The sequence below is a fragment of the Lemur catta genome, chromosome 5, assembly GCF_020740605.2.
Source record: "Lemur catta isolate mLemCat1 chromosome 5, mLemCat1.pri, whole genome shotgun sequence".
Classification (NCBI taxonomy): Eukaryota; Metazoa; Chordata; class Mammalia; order Primates; family Lemuridae; genus Lemur; species Lemur catta.
In genome coordinates, this window is record NC_059132.1 from 51,384,707 (window position 1) to 51,410,828 (window position 26,122).

At 35.3% G+C, this 26,122-nt stretch overlaps 1 protein-coding gene across 1 annotated transcript in view; it reads right to left on the minus strand.

The window, feature by feature from the left end:
* Positions 1–624: 624 nt before the first annotated feature.
* TMEM170B (transmembrane protein 170B) overlaps positions 625–26,122 on the minus strand; it is a 36,032-nt gene continuing 10,534 nt past the window's right edge. The window contains exons 2-3 of the mRNA XM_045551767.1: positions 11,522–11,692; positions 625–2,523 (exon numbers count right to left, since the gene is read on the minus strand). Of these exons, the coding sequence (XP_045407723.1) occupies positions 2,393–2,523; positions 11,522–11,692 (302 nt within the window). The 3' untranslated portion in view covers positions 625–2,392. The remainder of the gene's footprint in view (positions 2,524–11,521; positions 11,693–26,122) is intronic.

Consider the following 26,122-nt stretch of genomic DNA (forward strand, 5'->3'; position numbering starts at 1 on the left):
CATCAAGAGTGACAGTTGTACAAAATCCCAATGGAAATAACTGAAAACAGCAAAGAAACCAAAAATATTCCCTAAAATTAAAAGTATACACACACATACCCAGTTCATAATGTAAAGCAATTGGATAATTAAGACAACTGTAGGACACCCTACAAACTAACTATTAACCATTCAATTATGCTTTCATTCTAGAGTAAAAACAAGAGTTTAAATCTCTTTGGTCCACACATTCATGTATTTAATGTGTACAAGTTATTTTCTGGTTAATTCTGGATTATGAACCATGTGTTCCATATTACCTTACCATGATAACTTTCTTAAATCTTAAAATAACCGTATTTTAAAACATTCATTCTGTAGATCTGAAACAATTTCTACATGTTATTGGTAATTCCTCTGCAAGAATATCAATGATTTAAATTATTGACAGAGTAGCCAAAATAAAGGAAAACACAGTTCAAGTCTAACAGAAAAGGAGAAATCAAATTAACATGGAAAAGTTAAGCCTAAATTTAATTTGTGAAAACATCTGGAATATAAAGAACACATGAAAATAATTTCAGGCTTGTACATAATAAAAAGAATCAATTTTAAGATTTACTTCAAAGATCCACACATAGTTACTTATTGTTTTTTTTTTGAAGAAAAACAAATTTTCCAAGCCTCAGTGTTTTAGTAAATTGCCCCAAATTGGCTTCCATACTGGTAAAAGTATGCCCTTCCCAACTCCTCATTTGTAAGTTGTTGATATACCCTGTTTTTGGTGGAGAAAAAGTAGTGTGGGTAACAAAGATGTAAAATTTGAAGGAGACCTAACAGAAGGCCACTATTATACCAAATTAGGTTAAACAGTGAGGCTAGGTTGCCAGATTATTTTTTACATTGTCCTGAACTTCATATTCTCTGCAATAGCTCTTTGTTTCAATTAGCACATTCATAACTGCACCTGGTAACAAAAAAAATCTCATTAGGAGACCAAATCGGCCAGGCTGTGTGTTTCCCCTATACTTCCTGTACTCTTACAAAACAACTGTATTGCCGAAACCTCTGAAAATGTTTTATACAAAGGACATTTCCATTTTTAATAAATGCCCTTATAGATTCTTCTAGTGAACTTAAATCATAACCTAATGGCATAAATCAAGAACTGAACTGAAATAAATCATTTTATGTGTTCAGTACTATATTGATATGCTGAGACTAACTGCCAATTTTAAAATTATTTACTACATTCCCAATTTTTATTTAGCAAAATTATGATGGTACCACATATCCAAAGTAAAATTGTTTATTATTCTTCCAATATAATTTACTTATTATTTATCTACAAATGAGGCTTTTTATTTCCAGTGCCTAATTTAGGCCACTCTCTAAAAATAGTTAATACTCCAGGATGAAAGACCATTTATGTTTCATCAAAAATCAAGATATATGCAACAAGTAATATAATCCCATTGAGATACTAATTATAAAAATGTTTTCTCCATGAGATACAAGGCCAGAACTTTCTTTAGAAGGGTCAAAGATGCAACATGCATTTCAAACTTTTTTCTTACAAAATTTATAAGAAATTTTTCAAATTATATTTTCATGGCACACAAACTACAATCAATGTGTGTAACCCATAAAGTTTTTTAATTCATATAAATAGAATATTTATGCATGAGGGCAACTATTAAAAGGGTGTTATTTAAGTTAGTGAAAAGTATGCACCCTATAGATCTACTCTGAGTCCTTAAAACAGTTTTAGCTAGTCTTCCATGAAGAAGACTATTATTTTCCACACAAATTAAATAACAATAATGCCTAAACATATTAAAGCCCTAAATCCCAGAACACTCAACATTAAAAGTCAAATAATGTCTCTCATATTAAACGATTCCGTATTTAGCACTCACAGGGGATTTAGCGACACAAAACAAAAATCTTACTACATTACTTGAATTCATGTCAAAGATGTTCACAGCACTCATCTACATCTATGCTTGCAAATTGTCACATGATCAATGTTAACAAAAAGAAAAGAGTTTGGCACATATATCAATCCCTCAAAACGTTCCTGTACCTGAACACAACACTGTTAAGAACGATGATTTCAACACCAATGTTAACCTGATAGGCAGCTAAACAAGGTGCTTTTCCGTGTAGCTTCACGTAGTGTCTTAACGCACCTTGCCTGGGACGGAGGCACGTAAGGTGCAGTGCGGTAGTGCAGCCACTTGAACACCAGAGGGCAACCTTTCCCCGCAGCTCGAGGTCCTCGGTCCTCCTCGAGTTCCGACCGCTCGGTCCACGCTCTTGCACACTTGCATTCCCACTTGTTAACAATGCCATTTTCAGGGAATCTGTACATCTGTTTCCTTAGGTGAAGCAGGACATTCCCACACAAACCTCAAAGTGTGGCAAGGATCCTTGAAAAGGAGATGATTATTGTCAGCACAGTCTGTCCGACGCCCCACACCAGCGCTTCCAGGGGGGCCATGTTCTTCCCCGCGACTCTGTAGATGCCCGCCACCGCCGCACCTGCGGGACACACGGGCAGGGTGAGACAGGGGCAAGGCCCACACACTGCAGGGCTGTGACCTAACCTCTTCATTTTATAGAAAAAAGTTATCATCCATTCGCATTTTGTAAATTTTCTACAAAAAAGTTTCCATGTGATTGATAAAAGTTATACTGTACCTTACCACATTTAACCACTTAATTGAAAAGCAGACTTTTCTATTCAACCAAAAGATACATATTTATAATACATGCTGCATACTTGATACCAAACATGTTCATAAAAATGACAATTCCTTATTGTCATCTCTCATCTGGGCATTCAACTAGCTAGGCCTCATCAGCATTTTTATAAACAAACAACATAACACATTGATAATTATAAATGATAATGCAGAAAAATGACAAAATTTAATGTAATTTCTAAATTATTAATAGAAATCTTAACATTAAAGGTATATTTTTTGAGTAAAATGAATGAATTCTTAAATGTCATGTAAACTATAGGAATATTTGACTAATTCATTTCATGGTCTACCATATAAAATAGTTAATTAAATTTTTAAATAAACCACATAACTCTAAGTTATTTGGAGACTAGTATATTGACATCTAATAAAATGGAAGATGAACTTGACATCTATTCTAGGAAACATTTTTTAGATAATGTGTACTTCTTAGAATGAGACAATCTCAGAAATATGAGGAATGTGAGGGACCATTTGATGCAAAACTTCATCTTAATACAGTAGACAGAATGATGTGGTATCTAAGCGGCAAATTTTAAAAGTCCATTCATAAATCTTAAAGGAAGAAACATCAAAATTATAATATGCCCCCTCACAGATTGAGACAGCCTTAAAACTATTTCCCTAGAAAAATGCCTACACATCCTAGAATAGAGTTATATGTTTTATTACAAATTTCAACTACTTTATCTGTTAGATAGTGAAATGAATTAGCCAAATATTTTTATATTTTACATGACATTTAAGAATTAATTCATTTTACTCAAAAAAGATACCTTTGGTATTAAGATTTTTGTTAATAATTTAGAAATTATATAATTTAGGAAAGAAGAAAAAACAAATAAGTTATACAAAGATACTAAATTAACAATTACTTGAGAGAGTTAATTTTTACTAAGTTTATAATTTTCACTTGTTAATTTAAAAAAAATTAGCTAACAGTGAACTCTTTGTACTTCACTCAAAATCTCCCAAATAAAAGTTACTGTATTCCTCTATGAGAGATATAAACAGGAAATGCAAATTATTAACCTAAGCCACAGACTTTCATATACATGTCTTAAAATGAAATCAAATTAGTATACTTACCACATAGTATGTATCTTTACAAATATTATGTTATTTAAATATCCTACCACCCCCCTTCAGTATTATCACCTAATTTAAAGATGAAAAAACAGAGGTTCAGAGATGTTCAATTACTAGCTCAAGGAAACAGCAAAAGCACAAGAGCTAGGATCTTAATCCAGGCTAGTCTGGCTATAAGTCCCAAAATCATGCTATCATTTCAGATATATGGTAAGTGCAAAAGACAACAAGGAAGTCAGAAAATAATAAAGTAGCTGATAATCTCAACATTAAATAAAACTCCGAATGGCACCAACATTTACTTAATCAAGTAATAAACTCACTTGTATCATATATTGACCAAGTTCTCACTTGGTCATATATCCAAATTTAAAATATCTTAAACATTTTTAAAGCTATCATATCTTGTTTGTTATCAGAAATATATTAAAATAAACCTGAGAAATACTGTTTTTCTTTGGATTTACCCATGACTATCTTCAATTTTAAAAACCGCAATTTGGCCTCCATCTCTCTAACACTAAGTTTTCAATCATGATCCAAGAAGGGGAAAATCCAAGCAATTCATAGCTCAGGCTGCCTAGAAAATGGCAAATAAATTTATCAATTCAAACTTCCCATATTTACCTAGAGTTAAGAGCATAGGTTTTGGAGCTAGATTTGTGGATCAAAATCCATGCTCTGCTATTTAGTTACTGTGTTATACTGGACAATCACTTAACCTCTCCTGTCTCACTTCCCCAGTTGTACAATGGGTGGTGTAAAACTTAAGAGATAATACTGGTAAAGTGCTTAGAATAGTGAATGGTCCTAGTATATACTCAACAAATCTTGGCTAATAGTGGTAGTAGCAATAAATGATAAAGATAATTCCAATCAGTGATTACTCATTCAATAAATGATGCTGGAATAATCTGTAGCCATTTGAAAGAAATACATTTATGTCCCTACTTCATACCATTCTCCCAAAGTATTATAAGTTTCAGATGAATTAAAGAACTAAATGCTAAAAACAAAACTACAAATAGAAACTTTAAAATGTAAGAGAACACAGGCCAGGCAGGTGGCTCACAACTGTATCTTAGCACTTTGGGAGGCCAAGGTAGGAGGATCACTTGAGGCCAGGAGTTCAAGACCAGGCTGGGAAAAACAGTGAGAACCCCTCTATACAAAAAGTTTAAAAATTGGCTAGGCATGGTGGTGCATGTCTGTAGTCCCAGCTACTCATGAGGCTGAGGCAGGGAGGCTCGCTTGAGCCCAGGAGTCCAAGGCTGTGGTACTGTGTTTGCACCACTGCACTCCAGCCTGTGCAACAAAGCAAGACTCTGTCTAAAGTAAAATTTAAAAAAATAATAATAAAATAAAATATTTAGGATCCTAGGAAAAGAGATCTTATGACCACAAAAAAAGAGCAAAAGCCGTAACAATTTGATGTCAAGGAACAGACTAGAAAAATATTTGCTATGTTTATAACAAACTGATGATTACTATCCATAATATAGATATATACATATAAATGCATAAATACACATATAATAATCAATGTAGCATATTTTTGTAATCAAACAAAAACAAAATAAATGTTCATCAGTTGGATAATGGCTAATCTATACAAAGTCCATACCATGGAATACATACAATTTCAAAAGGAAAATATACATCTGTATAAACTGACATATAAAAAACTTAAGACATTTGTACAACAAAAAAGCATAAAACAATATATATTCACTACTAGTACATTTGTACATATGTATGTATGTACATATGAATGTAATGCATAAACAAAAATCCAAGGGCTACATCCCAAACTGAAAATAGGGATTACTTTGGAGAAAAGCACTGGTTTGGAAGTACTAGTCAAAAGAGACTTTGCTTTTCCATATGTTTTTAAGTTTTACATGATGAATACAGTCATATATTACTTATATAATTAAAATTAATTTTAAAAATCATAGTTTCTATATCTTATTTGCCTAAACTTCCCTACAATTCCAAGAAATTTTCATTTTAAAGGCCAAGATATCTTTCAATCCTATTTTTCAAACAAAAAATATTTGTATCCAATGACAAAGTTCAATAAATTCTTGATTTAAAATAGCAGGGCATAAATATATTTATAGCAGAGAATAAATATATTCCTTTGTATGTAGCTATAACTTATTTTCACTGCTGTACAGAATTCCAAGTATGAATACATCACAACTTATTTATCCATTCTACTGCTGATGACATTTCTTTGTTCCAATCTGTTATGATCACAAACACTGTTCCTGTGAACGTTCTTGTCCACGACCCCTGGCACACATACACAGTCCAGTGTTTCTCCATGATCTGTAGGTAAAAGCGGAATTGCCTGGCCCTGTGGGGCATTTTAACTTTACTAGGTAATGCCATATTGTTTTTCCAATTAGTTGTACCAATTTATATTCCAGTTATACCCTATCCTCAGAAGCAGGTGATATCTTTTTTTTTTTTTTAATTTTTGCCAATCTGGTGGGTAAGACATGCTATCACTCTGATTACTTTACAAGTCCTTGATAATCAATGTGATGGAGCTTTACTTCACATATGATTGGTCATCAGGGTTTCTACTTCTATGAAATTCTTATCAAGTCTTTTGTCCATTTTTTCTATTATCTTTTTATCATTTGATTTGAACGTTTTTTTAAAAATATAGTTTGGACATTAATATTCTTACATTTATTTATATTAACAAATATCTTCCCCCAATTTGTGCTTTAGTTTTCACTCTAAAGCATGAAGAGGACAGAAGTGGGATAGAGTGCTTAAAACACATAACATGCATGAAACTGCCAATGCTAATAATGGCAAACATAATCAATTAGAAATAAGGAATGACCCCAAAAGTATTAAGGGGCTAAAGAAGATGGACACAGTGAATATGAAGTGGAGAAAGCAATACAACTGCGTTGATCTGAAGGCGTATAAGATAAATAAACCTACAAGGACAAAGGAGAATGGGATAAGAGTCATCAGTGGACAGAAAATGTCAATAAACAGCAACATAAAGTGCTTGCAGAAAGCTATACCAATGGAAAGTGATATAATTTGCCCTGCATATTTCCTAACAGAGAGCAAATAATAAAGGTAAGGGAAGAATTATTTTTAACAGGTGTTGATTCTATCAGTTCATATAGTTAGATCAGGAGTTGGCAAACTATAATTCACACGCCAAACTGGGCCCATCCACCTGTGTTTGTACAGCACGTGGGCTAAGAATGGTTTTTATATTTTTAAATGATTTTAAAAAAATCAAGAAGAATATTTTGTGATATATAAAAATTAAATACAATTCAACTTTAGTGTCCAAAAATGTTTTATTGGAATACAGCTGTGCTCATTTCTGATATTAAACTATCTTTGCATTCCAAGGATAACATTCATAAGGTAAATGAGTCTACACTTTTCTGTTCTGGTGGTCTTTATCTTGTTTAGCAACAGGTAATTACACTGGCCTCAGAAAATAAGCTGTGCTCAGCTTTTACTCTATTTTCTTCAATAATTTGGATAAAATAGGAACTAACTATTCCTTGAAAATTTTATAGAACTCTCCTATAAATGCCTTTTGGACCTAGAAATTTTGGGGAGAAGCGGTCTTTAATACTTCAATTGTTTAAAATAATTATCATCCTATTCACATTTTCTACATCTTCTTATGCTAATTTTGATATTTTATATTTAGGAATATACAGCTGTTCCTAGAGCTTTTATTTTTATAATTCTTTATCTTTATTATTGAGATAAAATTATTTATTCTAGTATGTTCTATATTTTACTTTTCTGTCTTAACTCTTTCTTTATTAGTTTGCCAGCAGTCTATTCATCTCATCTTTCAAAAGAACCACTTTTTATTAATCTTTCAAAAACATAAATTACATAACTTAGTATTTCTCCACATCAATAAAACCAAACAATGTAATAAAAAAAGATACCCATACACTATAGCCATAAGATACTAAGTGTTTAGGAATTAACTTAATCAAAAATATACAACCCTCCCATTGAGAAAAACATTTTTTAAATCAAAAAAGACAAAAAGATCATGATCTCAATAAATGAGGAAATATTATGTCCTTGCATGATGCAATTTAATATGCCAATTCTTCCCAAATTAACCTCTATATTTAATTAAATCCTAAAGAATATCATTCTCATACTTCTTGAAGGATTCAGTAGATATATTCTCAAATTTATATGAAAGAATAAAGGTCCATGAATAGCTAGCTATGTTAACTCTGAGAAAGAAAAGTAATGAGAGATACCTATTCCTGACAGATATTACGACATACTACAAAACCATAGGGATAAAAGAAATGTGGCCCTGCTGCAAAAACAGGCAAAAAGACCCATGAAACAGAATAGAGGTCAGAAACAGATCCCAGTAACTTGAGAAGTAATACACAAGAAAGGTGACACTACAAATCAATGAGGAAGTAATGTATTTTTTAGTGGATGGTATCATAAAAACTGACTTAGTATGTGGGAGGGGAAAATAAACACCTGGAATCCCATCTAATACCAAAAACACAGGTAGAGTCTAGACCTGAATGCCAGATGTCTGTGTTTGTAAATAAAGTTTTATTGAAACAAGCCATGCCCATGCATTTATGTATGTCTATGGCTGCTTTGGCAGTACAACGGCAGAAATGAATAGTGTGACAGAGACCACTGGCTTGCAAAATCTAAAATATTTACTATCTGGCCTTTTAGGAAAATGTTTTCTGACTCCTGCTATAGAAGAACTAAAGGTCTTAATATAAAAGGTAAAACTATAAAGCAAAATATATCAGAATATCTTTTGACCTTGGCGTAGGGGAGAACTTCTTAAATAAAACAAAACCCTCAATTATAAACCATAAGGCAAAAAACTCTTGAAGCTGATTATATTGAAATTAAGGATTTCTGCTCAATAAATGACATCATGCATGAAGGTAACTGATAAAAGACTGAGAGAAGTTATTTGCAAAGTCCAAAACCAACAAGAAATCAATATCTCTAATATATAAATACCTATAATTTAATCAAAAGGAAACAAGAATACCAAAAGAAAAGCACAAAATTTAAAGAAGCAATCTGTAGAAAAGAAAACCTAAATATACAGTAAACATAGGAAGAGCTGCTCAAACACATCAGTAATCAGAAAACTGCAAATTAAACCAACAATATGTCACTTTACACCTTTAGACTGGCTAAAATTAAGTAGCTAAAATTAGGCATTATATAGAAACCCAGTTTCTCCTAATTCTGGTACCAACTAACAATCCTAAATGAAAAATCACTCTACTTTGGAAATAAAATCTTCAAGAAGCAAAACATAATAGATATGTATCTATATATTTGGTCAGCATCTTATTGAATATAGATATTCAGCAATTGTTAGCTGAACTGAATATATAGCTATAAGTGCACTAGCGTTCACAACAGGTTTTAAGAAAATAAATATAGCTAAATATTCACATTAGCTAGTTTTTGTTTTTTTAATTCAAGTGTTTGCAGGTCAAAAAATCAGCCAAAATAAATTTAAATGTTTTCTTGCTAATCTGGACACAAATTTTTACTTGAAATTGTGTTCAACATATTTTTAAGGATTTTAAAATATAACCCTATAGTTTCTAAAATCATTGGCTTATTTTATTCTTGAATGAACTGAAAGTACACATAGATATACATTATTGGAAATAAATGTAAGAAGAATTATATTTCTCATGCTCTTTTAAAGTTTTACAATAATGTATGCCAATAAATACATATAACACATACCACTTAACAACTTCTGAACAAGCTGTTCCTTCTTCCTTCCTCCTCTGTTCATAGTTCTACAATTACAGCAGTGGCCACATCAAAAACACTGGCAGCCCCCTTCACATCTTTGTATGCCACCACAGTGAACGGCAACTAATCTGGATTTATTGTCCTTTGCCACAGTTCTCACCTCAACTTCTCCCTTCCTAACCCACGGCCATTACTCTAGTTCAGATCCTGGCCTCAAGCTTAGTAATGTTAACACCTCTTAATGCCTCTTCTTTCTCCTTTATTCTATCTCCCTGACTGAGTAGCCCCTCTTCCTTCCTGCCTCACCTCTTCCTTCCTCCTCTCTCACTGCTTCCATCCATCCAGCCGGTATTTTTTGAGTCTGTTACGTTCCAGAGGCCCTGTTCTACTGCTGGGGATACAGCAGTGATAAAGACAGACAGGGTCCCTGCTCTTTCAGGGTTTTCTCTTAGTTCTTTACATATATTCTATATTCAACTATAAAACAAAATTTCCCATTGAACTGCTTTGTCCCTTGCCAACCCCATTTAAAAATATCCGCTTGTTTTCCACGGCCTGCAGGATAGAGTCCAAACTTTCCAGGTGGCTTTCCAAGACCCTCCATTCTATCTTTCCAGCTAAATCTGCTGCTACCCCCATTACGCATACGCTGGGCTTCAGCTAAACCTGAGTACCTGTTTAAAACTGTATCTATGGCAAAATAGACAAGGTACAATATGATAAAGATATAGGTTAAATGCAGAAACAACAAAAGCAACTATAAAAACTTAACAATGTAACACAGAAAAACCAAATAGTAATTGAAGGATAAGAAAACAGCCTACTCCCTGTTTCCCACAAGTATTTTATGATTGCCTTACTAATGTTATAGGACACCCAGAGACATGAGAAGAAGACTTTCCTCTCAAGACAAAGGATGCCAATCACTCTGGAAAAGATGAAGGACGGAAGCCTTTGAACTATGAAGATAAGGCTTCTTATCTCTGAGGCATGAATCAACTAGAAAGGAAGAAGTCCCTCTCTGAGAGTCCTGAAACAAATCTAGTGGTAGCAGTGAGCTGCCCCAGACATATGGGAGTAGGCCAGAAGTGAAGGGCAATATAAGCCTCTACTATTCACCGGCAGCGACAGAATCAATAGCAGCACAGAGAAGCAGCCAGTTTCTGGCACAACCATACTAAGGAAGCAGCTGTGGCACTCTCCAGTTTCAACAGGATGCATCAAAGTTCTGCTCAACTAGGAGCAGAAACCATAACTAACTGTTTGAAGCCAAGGCTGGATTTCGGGACTAAGGACAGTGTCAAGAGGAGAAGGCTGGAGGAAATGACCCTGAGGACTTACATGAAAATATACATGAGGCAGCACACAGAAACTTGCAAATTGCTAGAGGACACACTAAAGTGGCTTATTTCTAGTGGACAGAGATCTGTGTCATGATAATTTGTGTATAAGAAAGTGCAATTTTATTCTGTAGTCACAGGAAGATGACAGCAAGGACCTGAGGGCTGTATTTTCACTTTTTTAATGATAATTATCACTGTCATATTTTTGTGCCTTTCTTTCTTACTAGAATAGTGAGCAACTTTAAAGCAGAAACTATAATCACTATAAGATAAATTTTCCCATTGAACTTCTTTGCCCCTTGCCAATTTTTATGAATTTTTCTATTTCCCACAAAACCGTGCAAAATGAGCCTTCACATAGTAGTACAACTATCTGTTCAATGAATAAACTCATCTTTTTACCTTCTACATGGAGTGTGTAAAATGCTGAAAAATATTCTACATAAAAGATTACACTAATGTTACATTTACAGTAAGAATACAGTTACCAAAATGATAAGTGCATATAAAATTATGTCTTTAAACAAAACAAAATCAACTTACTGGTAATCATCGCTCCAGTTACAGAAGCCAGAAATCCGATGCTGACTGCAATGAGGGAGATTACTCTTCCCTGCCTATGCCTCTGCAGCATCACAAACATCAACACGCCTGCAGCACCATGGACAAACAGAGAGGAGAAGAGAGCCCAGAGAAAGATCCAGTACCACATCTCTGAAAGAAAAAGCAAAGTGTTCATCATTCTGTTGAAATACATCTTAGAAAACCTGGTTGAACAAATAGTGAGCACCTATGGTTTGGGGGAATGTTAAATGAGATAATACACATACAAATGCCTTGCACAGTACCTGACACACAGTAATAATAAATCATAAGAATTATCATTATCACTAATGCTTGATTCCCTCCATGACTTCAAAAGGCTAAAGCTATACTCTAATTTTCTCTAAACATCCCTATTATATAGCTGTCATCCATCAATTTTACAATAAACACCTAATATATTTGTAAATGTCTTAGAATATATTATAAAAGTTAATTAATTGCTGTTTGATACATAATTTACTATTTTTTACACTAAATAGCAGTGTTAAAATATTTTTTAAAACTAGCCCCGAATACAAATCATTCCAGAAATCAGTCAATGATTTTACCTTTATGACTTTTAGAATTTCAGGAAATTCCTCTCATGGTCCTCAACTTTGTATACTAAAGAATCAGTCAGCATTTTTCTTTTTTAGTTCTTTGCCTCTAGTCATCCTAATACTCCTTACTCAGAACTTTTCAAGCTCTGTTATTCTTTCTTCAATGTGTCCTTAATCAAGCGCTAATTGACATCTCAGTTTATAGATGATGAACGAACACACCTTTCCTTCTGGCTTCCCTGCTGCCTCCCAGTCAGTCCACACAGTACCCACAGGTGTCCCTGCATTAACTCCATCTCCCTGACCACACTTGTGGTGAGGTACTATCAGTAAGGCAATTGATCAGACCTGTGCCAATGGTTCCCTTCCCTTGGGAACTGTGGATTGGGATCAACTGATTCTCCTCGATTTTTACGCAGCTGACACTGAAAGGCTCAGGATTTCTGAAGCCATTTCATCATCACACAATGAAAGCCACAATATGGGAAGAAAATATAATATTAATAAAATAGATCTATCAAAGACAAAAGACAACCAAGCCCCTTACCAGTAACATCTACGGCCCTGACACATTATTATCCTTAGATTCAATGCAACATCCTAATTTCCTTATAATAAAATCCCCCTTTTAATTTAAACTAGTTCAGGTAAGGATTCTGTTACTTAGAGCCAAAAGAGCTGAGTCTACAATGTTTAGATGTTATCTTCAGTGAGAATCATCCTTGACATGCAAACATTCTATATCATTTGGGATTTGTGCTAGGTATCTACTCTCTATCAAGTGTAAAAGAAAAGTTAATAAAATAGCCATTAAATAAAGAGAACAAAAATGGATGAATTAAAACCTATTTATCCAAACATCATTAAAGTATGTATATACACTGTTGGTGTGAATGTAAAATAGTACAGCTACTATGGAAAACAGTATGGTAGTTCCTAAAAAGACTAAGAATATGATCCAATATGATCTAATTCTTTTAGGCATAGACCCAAAAGAATTAAAAGCAGAATCTTGAAGAGACACTGGCTTATCCATGTTCATAGCAGTATTATTCAGAATAGCCAAGAGGTGGAAGCAACTCAAGCGTCTATCAATGGGTGAAATACATAAACAAAATGTGGTATATGCAATGGAAAATTATGCTGTTTAAAAAAGAAAAGGAAATCTTGTCACATGCTACAATATGAATGGACCTTGAGGACATTATGCTAAGTGAAATACGCCAATTACAAAAGGACAAAGGATAAACACTATATGATTCCATCTATGCAAGGTATTTAAAGTAGTCAAATTCATAGAAACAGAAAGTAGAATGGGGTTGTCAGGGGCTGGGAGAGGGGCAAAGGTGGGCTTTAATGAGGATGAAGTTTAATTTGGCAAGATGAAAAAGATCTGGGTATCTGTTACACAACAATGTGAATATATTTAACATTACTGAACTGTACATTTAAAAGTGATAAATTTTATATTTTGTGGTAAAGGAAATATATTTAGTCTTTGTCCCTGGTTCCTGGCACAGAGCTCCTAAAATCGTTGAAATTTTCTGAGTGACAGGAGTGTCTTTTGTTATTCATAATAAGACACTTTTGATCATACATGACTTTATGCTAATGAGGTAACTTTTGGAGGGATCCCTACATAGCCTCAGGATGGGGCTGCTCACCAGAAAGACCAAGTGATGACAGGGCTGGAACTTTCAGCCCCACTCACAGACCTCTAGGAAGGTAGGGGGTGGGAGGCTGGAGAACAAGCTCTATAAAAACTCTTGAATGACTAAATTTGATGAGTTTCTGGGCTGCTGAACACTGGAGGTGCTGCGAGGATGATAAACTTGGAGAGGACCTGGAAGTTCTGAGCCTCCCACCCCCCACAACCACACACACCTTGCCCTATGCCTCTCTTCCATCTGGCTGTTCTCAAGTTGTAACCTTTATAACAAACCAGTAGGCCGGGCCCGGTGGCTCACGCCTGTAGTCCTATCTTCCTGGGAGGCCTAGGCAGGAGGATTGCTGCAGCTCAGGGGTTCCACACCAGCCTGAGCACAGTGAGGTCCCATCTCCAAAAAAAAAAAAAGATGATAATAAACCAGTAAACATAAATAAAGTGTTTCCTTGAGTTCTATGAGCCATTCTAGCAAATTATAGAACCTGAGGTGGGGGTTATGACCTATAGCCAGTCAGAAATATGGAAGCCCAGACATTCTATTGATGTCTGAAGTGGGAGAAGTCAGTGGGACTGAGTGCTTAACTTGTGGGATCAAATGCTAACTCCAGGTAAATAGTGTCCAAATTGAACTGAACTGTAGAACACCCAGTTGGTGTCCTGGAAAACTGCTTGGTGTGGAAAAAACCCACAAATCTGGTCACAGAAGTGATCTGTGAGGGTAAACAGTGAGTTTATTTTGTCAGATGTGTTTGTTACTATAATTTTTAAAAAATAAAAAAAATTTAAAGTGTGAATATACATTTAAAAGATAATTATCTTAAGTGAAGACCATAAATGACTAAAAATTTTAAAACAAAACAAAAATGCTCTTAAAAAGGGAGGGAGGGTATGATTACAAAAGAGCCATATGAGGGATCTTTGTGGAGATGGAACTGTTCCATATTTTGACTGTGGTAGATACATATATGTAAGTAATAAAACTGTATAGAAATAAATACACACAGAAGAGTACAAGTATACAAGTAATACTGGTGAAATCTGAGTAAGGTCAGTGGATTATATCAATGTCAATATCTTGGCTGTGATATTATACCGTAATTTTCCAAGATGTTCCCATTGGGTAAACTGGATAAAGGGCACATAAGCCCTCTAGTTACTGGGTCTTACAACTGCATGTGAATCTACAATTATCTCAAAAAGTTAAATTTAAAAAAAAAAAAGGAAAGGAGGATATATAGAAAACAGATTTTTTTTAAAAAATCAGCTTTATCCTGCCAAACTCTTAAGAATTGGCACATAAAATGGACTGAGACAATTTGAAATCACTTCGAGGAAGAAATATCTGATATATTCTACCATGTGTGTTAAAATACCATGCATCCTTCTCGATAGCGTAAGACAGATGCTGGTGATTAGGGAAAAGTAGACAAAGCTTGCCTTTTAGAGGTTCCTCTCTTCCAGCTTTCAGGGAAAGAGTGGTTTCACACTGTCACTCCCAAACAAATGGCTTCAATTTATAATAAAGAATTAAAGGTTAAAAAAAAGCTTAACTTGCTCAGAAGATATTTATATATTTTTTAAAAGATATAACTTTCCAGAGTGAACATAACAAAATGAGATTATATGGGAGTAATAATACAGAAGGTGCATATTTTCATCAAGAGAGCTCTTCGCAACTTACTCTGAGACAAGGAAAGGCCCTGCCACAACCATATACTCCTCAAAGAGAAGTCAACAATTTGCCTTGATCCCAAGCCCATTCATAGCAGCTTTTATCTGATCTACCTCTCAAAAAGTACTTTTCTTTGTAGTCCTTGTAATATAATTAGAGGAAATAATTCCTTTACTATATTTAACACCATAAACAAGAGATTATCTGACATTATAAAAAATAGTGTTGTCTGCCTACTGAATGAATATATAGCTATTGGCCTCAACACAATAAATTTACTTAATATAAGGAAAAGTAAATTTTAAGTTTGACGTCTTATAAAGCCTTAAGATATCAAAATAACCATACAACTAAAATAGAATCTCAAGTGCTTCTCTAATGGCCAGTCCAGGAGTACTCCTTCAGCAGACTGAGTATAATAAACAAAGTACTCCAAACTCAAATTTACTTTTATGTTTCTTTCTCTTTTTAAAAATCATACTACCTATCATGGAAAAAACTGACCTCTGCTGAGAATATTCAGTGCTTTGCTAGTTTTAGTGTTATTACTATTATTTTGAACTACCTGATAGATCAACATAAGCTTGTGAGTGAAGAGGGCCTGCCTCTAAAGAGTTTGATCCACTCTGGATGAGCAAGTCTGTCTAAGGTCCCAATTACTATTGGCAAACACATGAAACCTACTGGATTAGTTCAAGTGAAAAGAACTGCAGGAACCTAAGGACTAGAGCAAAAACAGATGCCCAAGACCTTAGAGGAAGAATAGTCTAAGAGGACTGAAGTGGAATATCCCAGCCTTTTCTTAAACTCTCTATGCCGTACACCTAGAGGCCCACAGTTTTCTCTTTTGTCAACGGAAAAAAAAGCCAAACTCTGTGAAATAATTTTAAAGAGATTTACTCTGAGCCAAATTTGAGGACCATGACCCAGAGGCATGCTCAAGACTTCTTGGACTGGCTGTGGTTGGGTTACAGTTTGGTTTTATACATTTCAGGGAGACGAGTTACAGGTAAAGTCATAAATCAGTATGTGGGAGGCATATATTGGTTTGGCCCAAAAAGGTGGGCCATCTCGAAAGGGGTGAGGGGTTACAGGTTATAGGCTGGTTTAAAAATTCTTTGACTTGTGATTGGTTAGAGACATGAAGCTTTGTCTAAAGGCTTGGAATGTTTTAAGATAAGGAGCTGTTTATCAGAGTCAAGCCACCCAACATAGATTTGTTGTGTAAATTGAGGACCAGCAAGTGTGTCCTGCATAACCTTAGGGCTGTTAATGGGTTACAAAGGATATCCCCAAGAAGGGAGGCGGGCATGATGAGGCATGTCTGACCTCCTTCCTCCTGGCAGGCAATTTAATTTTAGGATATTCCTTTGGCCACGAGGGGGGGTCCATTCAGTCAGCCAGTGGGGGGTGAGCCTTAAGATTCTATTTTAGTTCACACTCTCCACCCATATCTCATCCTAATCCAAGCTTCTAGCACTTGGGTAACAATGAAGGGAGGAAGCCAGAGGGAGACTTTGTTAGTGCCAAACAAAATACAAAGCAAACATTTAAAAAATAAAATATACAGGCCAGGCACGGTGGCTCACGCCTATAATCCTAGCACTCTGGGAGGCCAAGGCGGGTGGATCGCTCGAGGTCAGGAGTTTGAGACCAGCCTGAGCAAGAGTGAGACCCCGTCTCTACTAAAAAAATAGAAAGAAATTATCTGGCCAACTAAAATATATATAGCAAAAATTAGCCGGGCATGGTGGTGCATGCCTGTAGTCCTAGCTACCCGGGAGGCTGAGGCAGTAGGATCGCTGAAGCCCAGGAGTTTGAGGTTGCTGTGAGCTAGGCTGACGCCACAGCATTCACTCTAGCCCGGGCAACAAAGCAAGATTCTGTCTCAAAAAAAAAAATATATATATATATATAGATATGTTTATATATGTGTATATATATATAAAATATACAAAACAGAAACTTTGAAGCACCTTATGCATACAATCACCTTAATTCACTGGGCTGGTCATGAGAATTACCTATAGAGCAACTAAAATAACCTTTGGAGATGGGACCTAAATAGCTGTAATTTTATCAAATCTCTCAATGAGGATATGCAGTAAAAATGGAAATTACTACTCTATGATGAAGTTACATAAGTGGTATTTACTAAAAAATCTAAAAGTCATAAAACAAAACCTATCTCATAAGACAAAAACTATATTTTTTAATCCTCAAAAATACAGTCCTAAAAATACAGAGTATCCAACTCTTCTAATAATGTCATTAGCAAGTCGATACTGAAAACTTACTGTATGTTCAACAGACTTTATACCTCAAGATGAAAACACCCATACCTCTAAAATACTATATTTTGGGGCTGTTCATAATTTTCTACCTTCTTTACAGAAATGGTCTATGTTATATAGTTAAATAATCTGTGTTCAAATTAGGTTATTTCAAGCTTTTTGTTACTTTAGCAAATCTAAGGTGTAGAACCCACTCCCATCGAGTTTCTAACAGCAATGACTTCTGAATTTGGGGAGTTATCCCACATAGGGGGCTTATTAGACTCTCAGAGAGATGATAAATTTATAATTTGAAAAAGTATCCTAGGTCAGGGGTCAGCAAAGTATGGCCCATGAGCCACAGCCAGCCTGTTTCTGTACAGTCTATGAGCTAAGAATGGTTTTACAGTTTGATATGGTTAAAAAAATCAAAAGAATAATACTTCATGACACATAAAAATTATACAAAATTCAAATTTCAGTGTCCATAAAGTTCTACTGGAACTAGACCTGCTCATTCATAGTAGTCTATGACTACTTTCAAGCTACGATGGCAAAGCTGAGTAGTTGTAGCAGAGACCCGATGGCCCACAAAGTCAAAAATATTTATCATATTTACTGTTTACTAAAAATAATTTTTTTTACTTTTGCTATTTACTACAAATAAATGTAAAAATATTTTACTACTTACTAAAAATAAATTACTATTACTAAAAATAGAATAGTTACTACATTTACAGAAAAAGTTTGCTGACTCCTGGTCTAGATTATTTTGATATATGTCCCTAGAGGCGGAGCTGTCCTGTCCCCCATTGAAAATTACAGTCACGATACTTTAACATATTATTGGGAGTTGACACTATCATTGTTTAATTAATGATACTTCAATGGCATATGTTCTAATACCTCAGTTTCTACAGAGCACAGTTATAAAGCTGATTCTATATAGGGGGTATATAGAATCTGAATAAGGGAGAAAGTTGTCAAGAAAGATCCCAAGAGGAGTCATTGCTACACTTCCATTTTTAAAAATTAACAGTATTTAACCAAATGAGATAGTCATGTTGGAGATGGGTGAGGGTGAGGAAGGGCAGTGGGGCACTCTAAGCCTTGGCTATATGTTGGAGTAACTTGGGAGAACCTAAAATAAATGATGATGCCTTGATACCACCCCCGGAAATTCTGATTTAATTAGGTTAGGTTAGGATATAGCTTGGGCATCAGAATTTTTTAAAGTTTCCCAGGTTTAAATGTTTCTCATCCTCCTGTACAGCCAAGAATGAGAAACCACTGTTCTAAAACATGATGTTCAAATCATGCAATTATGTACAATAGACAACATGAAATTGTAAGAACTCTGGTTTGGTTAAGGCCAAAAAATATGATGATAAGAGGTTGTAAATTATAGTGGTATGCTAGAGCCACAGTTGTTTTGGGTAGGGGGAGGGGAAAGTCTTATAGACACTAAAGGATGAACAATTGTTGTGAAGGTTGAAGGTTATGGGGAACCAATGAAAGACTTTAAGTTATTCAATCATATTTACCTTTTTAAAAGATTACTCTGGCAAATATGGAAAAGTGAGACTAGAAGGAGATAAGAAACTATACGAATATCTCAAGAGCCCAAAGAAAAGTTATGGACTGGACGTAGGCACTGGCCTTGGGATTGAAATGGCCTGGATGACAGAGGTGAGGAAGATGTGACATCTGGCCTCCTGGACTTCTGGTGTGGACAGCTGGATAGATGAAAATGCCATTAGGTTTGAAGCATGGAAAAGTATGTTTAGTCCATCTACCATACACACTGTGCAACCATTGGTGAGAAGCAAGGAGTAAAGAAACTAAAAGCAGGAAAATGTCAAATAGAAAAATATGAAGATTACCTACGCATTTATATCATTGACCATGTTTTAAAAATTAGTAAATCACAAATTTGTAGTATCTCCAATTTTTTTCCTAAATGCATGATTTATTTTGTCAAATTTTAAATCTATGACCACTGAAACAGTTATTAGATTTAAATTTTAATACAGAATGCTGCAAAGAATGTCACTACCACCCTAACAATGAGAAAAAGATAAATTATAAAATTGGAACTTTTCTTTAGCCCATCAGTGAGGTGAGGCTGCAAGGCAACAAAGTAACCTGAATTCCAAAGGAGAAGCCCCCTGAGGAGAGAGGGGACCTACAAACTGTGTCACTTGGGATAAAGCACAGGAAAAGGAGGTGGGCAACATACAAACGGGTAAGAAGAAATCAGCTAAAATTTCAGATTGGTGAGCAAGTGTGGGATAAGGTGTCAGCTTTGAGTAATGGCACAAGTAACAGACACAAGGAGAGTGCACACTTGCTTGTGAGTACTTCTCCATGTGTCTCTACTGGTGCTCCCTAGAAAGACTGGGTCACAGGCAGAGCTGGCTCTGTAGAGAGCCACCCCTGGTGGTGTAGACCACAGGAGGTGATCACCGCTGCCAGGGGAAACACAGAAGACCTTGCTTCTTGCCACCCTTTTTATTCAAAGCAAATGGCTTAGCTATTGCTGGAGGGCAGCATATCCTGTCCCCCTCAAGGGACAGGCAAAGCTCAACTACAGCCCGAGTTTAGGGAGAGACAGAAGGAAAAAATCCTCTCTGAGGGAGGAACAGAAATCCATCAGGACCTAGGATCCTATTTCAAGCAGAGATCTGTTACTGCTCAGGGAAGGGCAGGAAACTCCGCCCAGGAACAATCACATATACCAGGGCTGTCTGGAAAGTATCCAGCCATTGTTAATATAACAAGAATGGTTTGGCTGACATCTGGCAGCCAAGGAGAGCGGACTGTAAGGTGCATGCATGAACAATGACGACTTCACTGTACTAGTCAGTGGGGTCCTAGAGCCAGTTGAGTGAGCATGTGTACTGCGTGGCCGTTGCATTCTGAGCAAGTGGGGCAACAAACTGTATCAAATTTTGCATTAAGCTTGAACACTCCTCTGTGGAAACTATTTGGATGATTCAGAAGGCGTTTGGGGACAATGCAATCAGTGTAGCGCAAATAAAAGTGTGGCACAAATGCTTCAAAGATGGTCAAGAATCTGTTGAAAGTGATCCACGTTCTAGAAGGCCTGTAACAAGCAGAACATCTGAGAATTTTGAACTAGTAGGTTCAAAACTCTTAGGTTAAGAGATGCTGGGAGAACTATGTAAGCTCCCAAGGTGCCTACTTTGAAGGGGACTGAGGTGTCCTTGTCCTTTGTACAATGTTTCTTATATCTTCTTCAATAAATGTCTCTATTTTTCATATTGCATGGTTGGATGCTTTCCAGACAGACCTCATGTAAGGGAGACTTTGGCCACCATGGTTCGGAAAGGCAAACATACTGACAAAGTCCTGCCCTTTGAGACCACTGTACACAGAGCATTCCCAAGACAAAATCACAACAGCCCCCTCATGAGCCTTACAGCAAGTAACAAGCAACAGTGACCCACCTGGGTTCTATGGCGCAGGCATACAGAAATGGCTAAAAGCTAACAGCGGAGCACTAACACTGAGACTAACCCTGCAGTACTCAGCTCCCATCCTAAGCTCAAGGCAACAATAGCAACCTTTGGAGATTTTGAAGCATGTGATACACTGAAGGTAACCATAACAACAAAAAACTCAAATTCAGCTCAACTCCTGAGTAGATTAAATCAACTTTCATACTACTGGTCTAAGTGAAGAAGCAGCTCATTTTCAGGTATAAATACTATGTACCTCAGTCTCTGCTGTTCCACATACTAAGTCCTGTATTTGATAAAAAAAAATTCTGAGACACTCAAAAACAGGATAAACAACCAATTCATTGTTGAGAGATAAAACAATCAACAGAAGCAGACTGAGAGATGGCCTAGAGGAACAAAGATAAAAAGTAAGGGAAACTTCTCAACAGAAACTATCAAACCAGAAGACAACAGGGTGACATCTTTAAAATACTTAAAGGGAAAAAAACTATAAAGCCAGAAATCTATATCCAGCATAAAACTTTCAAAAACAAGGTGAAATGACGACATTTTTTGTCGGAAAGAAAAAAGCTGGAGAAATCAACTGCCAGAAGACCTATACTACAAAACATATTAAAGGAAGCTCTTCAGACAGAGGATTATGATACCAGATGGAAACTGTATTCAAAAAAATGAGCAACAAAGAAGGCTAAATTGAAGGTAAACATAAAAAACATTTTTTCTTATTTTTAATCAGTCTAACATTTCAACCAGATTTAAAAATAAATTGCTGTATTTGTCCACTTGCAATCTCATTTAACATATAAGTTAAAGTGATTATAGATATTTAATAGTTGTCTGCTTCTTAAAAGAAAGAAAAACACTAGTTTTCAAAGTTAATTGTGACACCTTCAAGAGTTGCTTTAACATACTGCCTCTCTTAAAACTTATGGCAATACTGTTTATTACCCACTTAAACTAAATTACCCTTTTGCTTGCTAATTATATAATTTCAAACTGTAAATTATATACTCACAATAGAATAGTAAAAGAAAATTCCTAGAAAAACAGGTTTTTAATTAAAAACAACCAGAGTATTCATTTGCTTTAAAGAAACCAGGTTAAGGCTATTTAAAATAGTTCAAAAATTGCTCTACATGTAAGCCACAGCACTATCTTCCTAAAAGATGCCATTCAATTTGTTCTTCCTCATAACTGATTAACTAAGTAATTAATCAATTATGATTCAGGTGATTTTTACTCAGATATAAAAGTATAAGGATTAAATGTCAAAATCTGAATCTATTATGAAGTTATCACAGAGTAAATTATGTAATAGTTTCAATTATTACCTGTATGCCTCAAGCATCTAAAATTATATATCATATAAAAAAAGTACAGTAACAACATGTTTTTTAAAATCACTGATCTAAAAAAAATCTCAAGGAAGGGTACTCATGATATATTTCCAATGGCTATTTATACTAAATACTGAAAAATACACTTTTTACATCAATGAGTATAACTTACAATGAAACTCTCAATATAACACATCCCTAAAATTAAAACTATTATAAATAATGGACCAAATGAATGACAGATCAGGAAGCAAAAGTACAACTAAGAAAACTTAACAAGTAATGCAAAGCAAGATCACACCTTAAATATTATTCTGACAGTAATCCTGAGGAAGCAATTATGCTGTACTGGGATTTTAAAAAAAAGACAATTTCATAACTGGAAGGGATCTTTAAATATTGAATATAGTTTCCTAAACCAAGTTTCAAGAAGGCCTAATTCTAAGGTCAGAGGTGTTCAGAGAACAAAGATTTCCTTGGTTCTAAGCCTCATCCTACAAATAAGCACATTAAAGGTCTGAAGAAGCCCCACTTAAAAAAGAAAGTTGCTTAACCTCAAAGATTAAAGTTTGTAAGCAAATGCATATTTTTTCTTAACTCTTGGTAAAATTTCTAAACTTTTTTTCTTAACTCATAAAATCTAGATCATGATGTCTTCCGTTAACATCAACATGAAAATTGTTGACGTTAGATTGTATTATAGATGAGGAAACTGAAGCATGGGAAATATGTGACTTGTCTAAAGTAAAAAAGCTAGCCAGTAACAGTCAAGGATAAAACTCAGTTTCTTGACACATAAAGTCAAGGATCCTATTGCTTCTTTACTCTTTATCTGTAGACAGAAATCTAGCATAACTGCAATTATCCAAGTGGGGGGAAATTCCAACAACTGCTCCTGTAATGTATTTACATAAACATTTTTAATGTCTAATTCTCCCATAAACTTCAGATTTACTATAACCAAAGCATTTAGAATTTTTAAAATACAGATAACCCTTAAACAATATAGGTTTGAACTGCTATGTTAAAAGTCATTTAAAGAAAAAACTGGGTTATCATGTCCTTTTGCAAATAAGTCATTTATATTGAAATTTTAATGTCTAGCTATACTATCCTAAATTAACTTTTATTATACATCACAACATAGCTAAAAATTGATCATAAGAAAAACTTAACATTTTTTTAGATCAGATATTCCCAACCCTTACACTCTCAATAACAAGATCACCTGAAGAACAGATTCAAAATGATGCTTCCTAGTCCTGTTCTCAAAGATCCTAACTCCACGGGTACAGACAGGGGCCCCTGGATCTGCATAACCAGCCCCAGGTGATTCTGATATGCAGCAAGGCTTAAAAACCATGACAGATTAAAATAATTCATGGTAGCAGATAAGAGAGGGAGAATATTTTATAATGGAAATTCAGTTTCACATTACTGCTAAAAACATCTTTGCTAGACATAAGACATCCAAGAGAAGCAACTCCATCAAGTCCCGGTAGTACAATCCCATAAGCAGTTCCCCTCTCCTCTCTCTCTACCCTCCCATAAACAGGTTCTTCCTCTACTCTCTACCTCTTTTGCTGTGTTCAAAATCTTATTGCCTGTTTCTGCCTGAACTAAACGAGCCATAAAAGCACTATTTAATATTTTATCTAAAGGTTAGCTTCTCTAGACCACCAAGCTCCTCAAGAGTGATGACTGGTATTTTCATTTTTGTATATCAGTGTTTACCAGAGACTGGCACATAACACATAATCAAGAAATATCAAGATTAACCCCTGAAAATGCTAGACACTGCTATTTAATATAATTCTTTCATATATCAAGATAGACTTTTGCTGTTCTAGTCACCTTCTATTTCCCTTACAGATACTTCATCCCCTCACCTGCTATGTTGGCCCTGGTCTCCCCTCTCAGAGCCTCACTCCTTTCTCCCCATTCCTACTATTAGCCAGCCTCTAGGAGGCCTCCAAAGATCCCCAACAACACCCTTGTGCAGTCCCCTCCCTCAATGTGCTAGCGCTGGTCTGCATGACCCATAGGATATAGCAGATGTAATGGTATACCATTTCTAAGATTAGGCTATAAAAGATGCTGCAGCTTCTATTTTGGTTTCTCTGTGTACGTGCGTCTCTCACTCTGAGAAAAACCATGTTGTAAATAGCCCTATGGAGAGACTTACATCTCCTGCCAACAGCCATAAGACAGTGCTTGAAAGCTGACCCTGTAGCCCCAGTCAAGTCTGCAGAAAATGCAGTCCTGGCAGACAACTGGACTGAAACACTGTAAGAGCCTGTAAGACCAGCAACCCTGACCAACAGAAACTGTGTGCGAAAATAAATGTTTCTTGTTTTAAGCTGCTAAATTTGGGGGTAATTTGTTACTCAGCAATAGATAACTAAGCCAAAGATTGATAAGTTAATACTCACTAGAATATAAGCTTTCAAAAACAGTCACCATGTGTTATTTATCTTTGTATCTATGACAGCAGTGTATCCAATATCGTTATTCAAGTGTTTGCTGAATTGGACTGACAGTGATAATTTTTCAAGTCAGGCTTACAAGCTCTATTACAAAGGGGCAAGATATCTCTGTGCCTGTTTCCTCACTTTTAAAAATGGAGTTAATAATGGGGATTATTGTGATTTACAATACACGTACCATTCTTAACAATGCCCAGCACATTAAAAAGTGTTAGAGAAATGTTAATTACTAAAAGTAAAATTTCTAAAAAAGAAAATATATCACTCTCCTTCCTTAGTATTGAAATTCTGGTTATGATTTTTCTTATATAAGAATTACACAATCTGGCAGGGTAAACTGTTGATTAAAAAAATAGAATTATAAAATATATGACAGAATTATGAAAAAACCTAGAAAACTGATGTACAACTACATGAGCTACCATATCAAATAAAGGGTATTAATGGAACATTTTAGTAAGCTAATGTTAATTGATCTAGCAATCTATATTCCTCAAAATTGTTTTCATTTTTTTCAAGTCCTACTACAATAAGTATATATATGCTCCTAGATTATATGCTAAGATTTATATTTTATCACAAGCAACTGGACTCCAGGTAAAAATTTTGTTCTTCCTATTTCCATGAAGCTTGGTGATAAATATTTTTCTTTTGAGGCTTAATCTACTTAGCTAAGGTCACAGGATGGAATTTGATGTCTAATGAGACCTCTTTTAAATGTGTTGCTACTGCCACTATTTATTCTATGATTTTTTAATGCTAAAATATTTAGTCTTTAAAAATACATAATTAAGGCTGGGTGCGGTGGCTCATGCCTATAATCCTAGCCCTCTGGGAGGCCAAGGCGGGTGGATCGAGACCAGCCTGAGCGAGACCCCGTCTCTACTAAAAATAGAAAGAAATTATCTGGCCAACTAAAATATATATATAGAAAAAATGAGCTGGGCATGGTGGCGCATGCCTGTAGTCCCAGCTACTGGGGAGGCTGAGGCAGGAGGATCGCTTAAGCCCAGGAGTCTGAGGTTGCTGTGAGCTAGGCTGACGCCACGGCACTCACTCTAACCTGGGCAACAAAGTGAG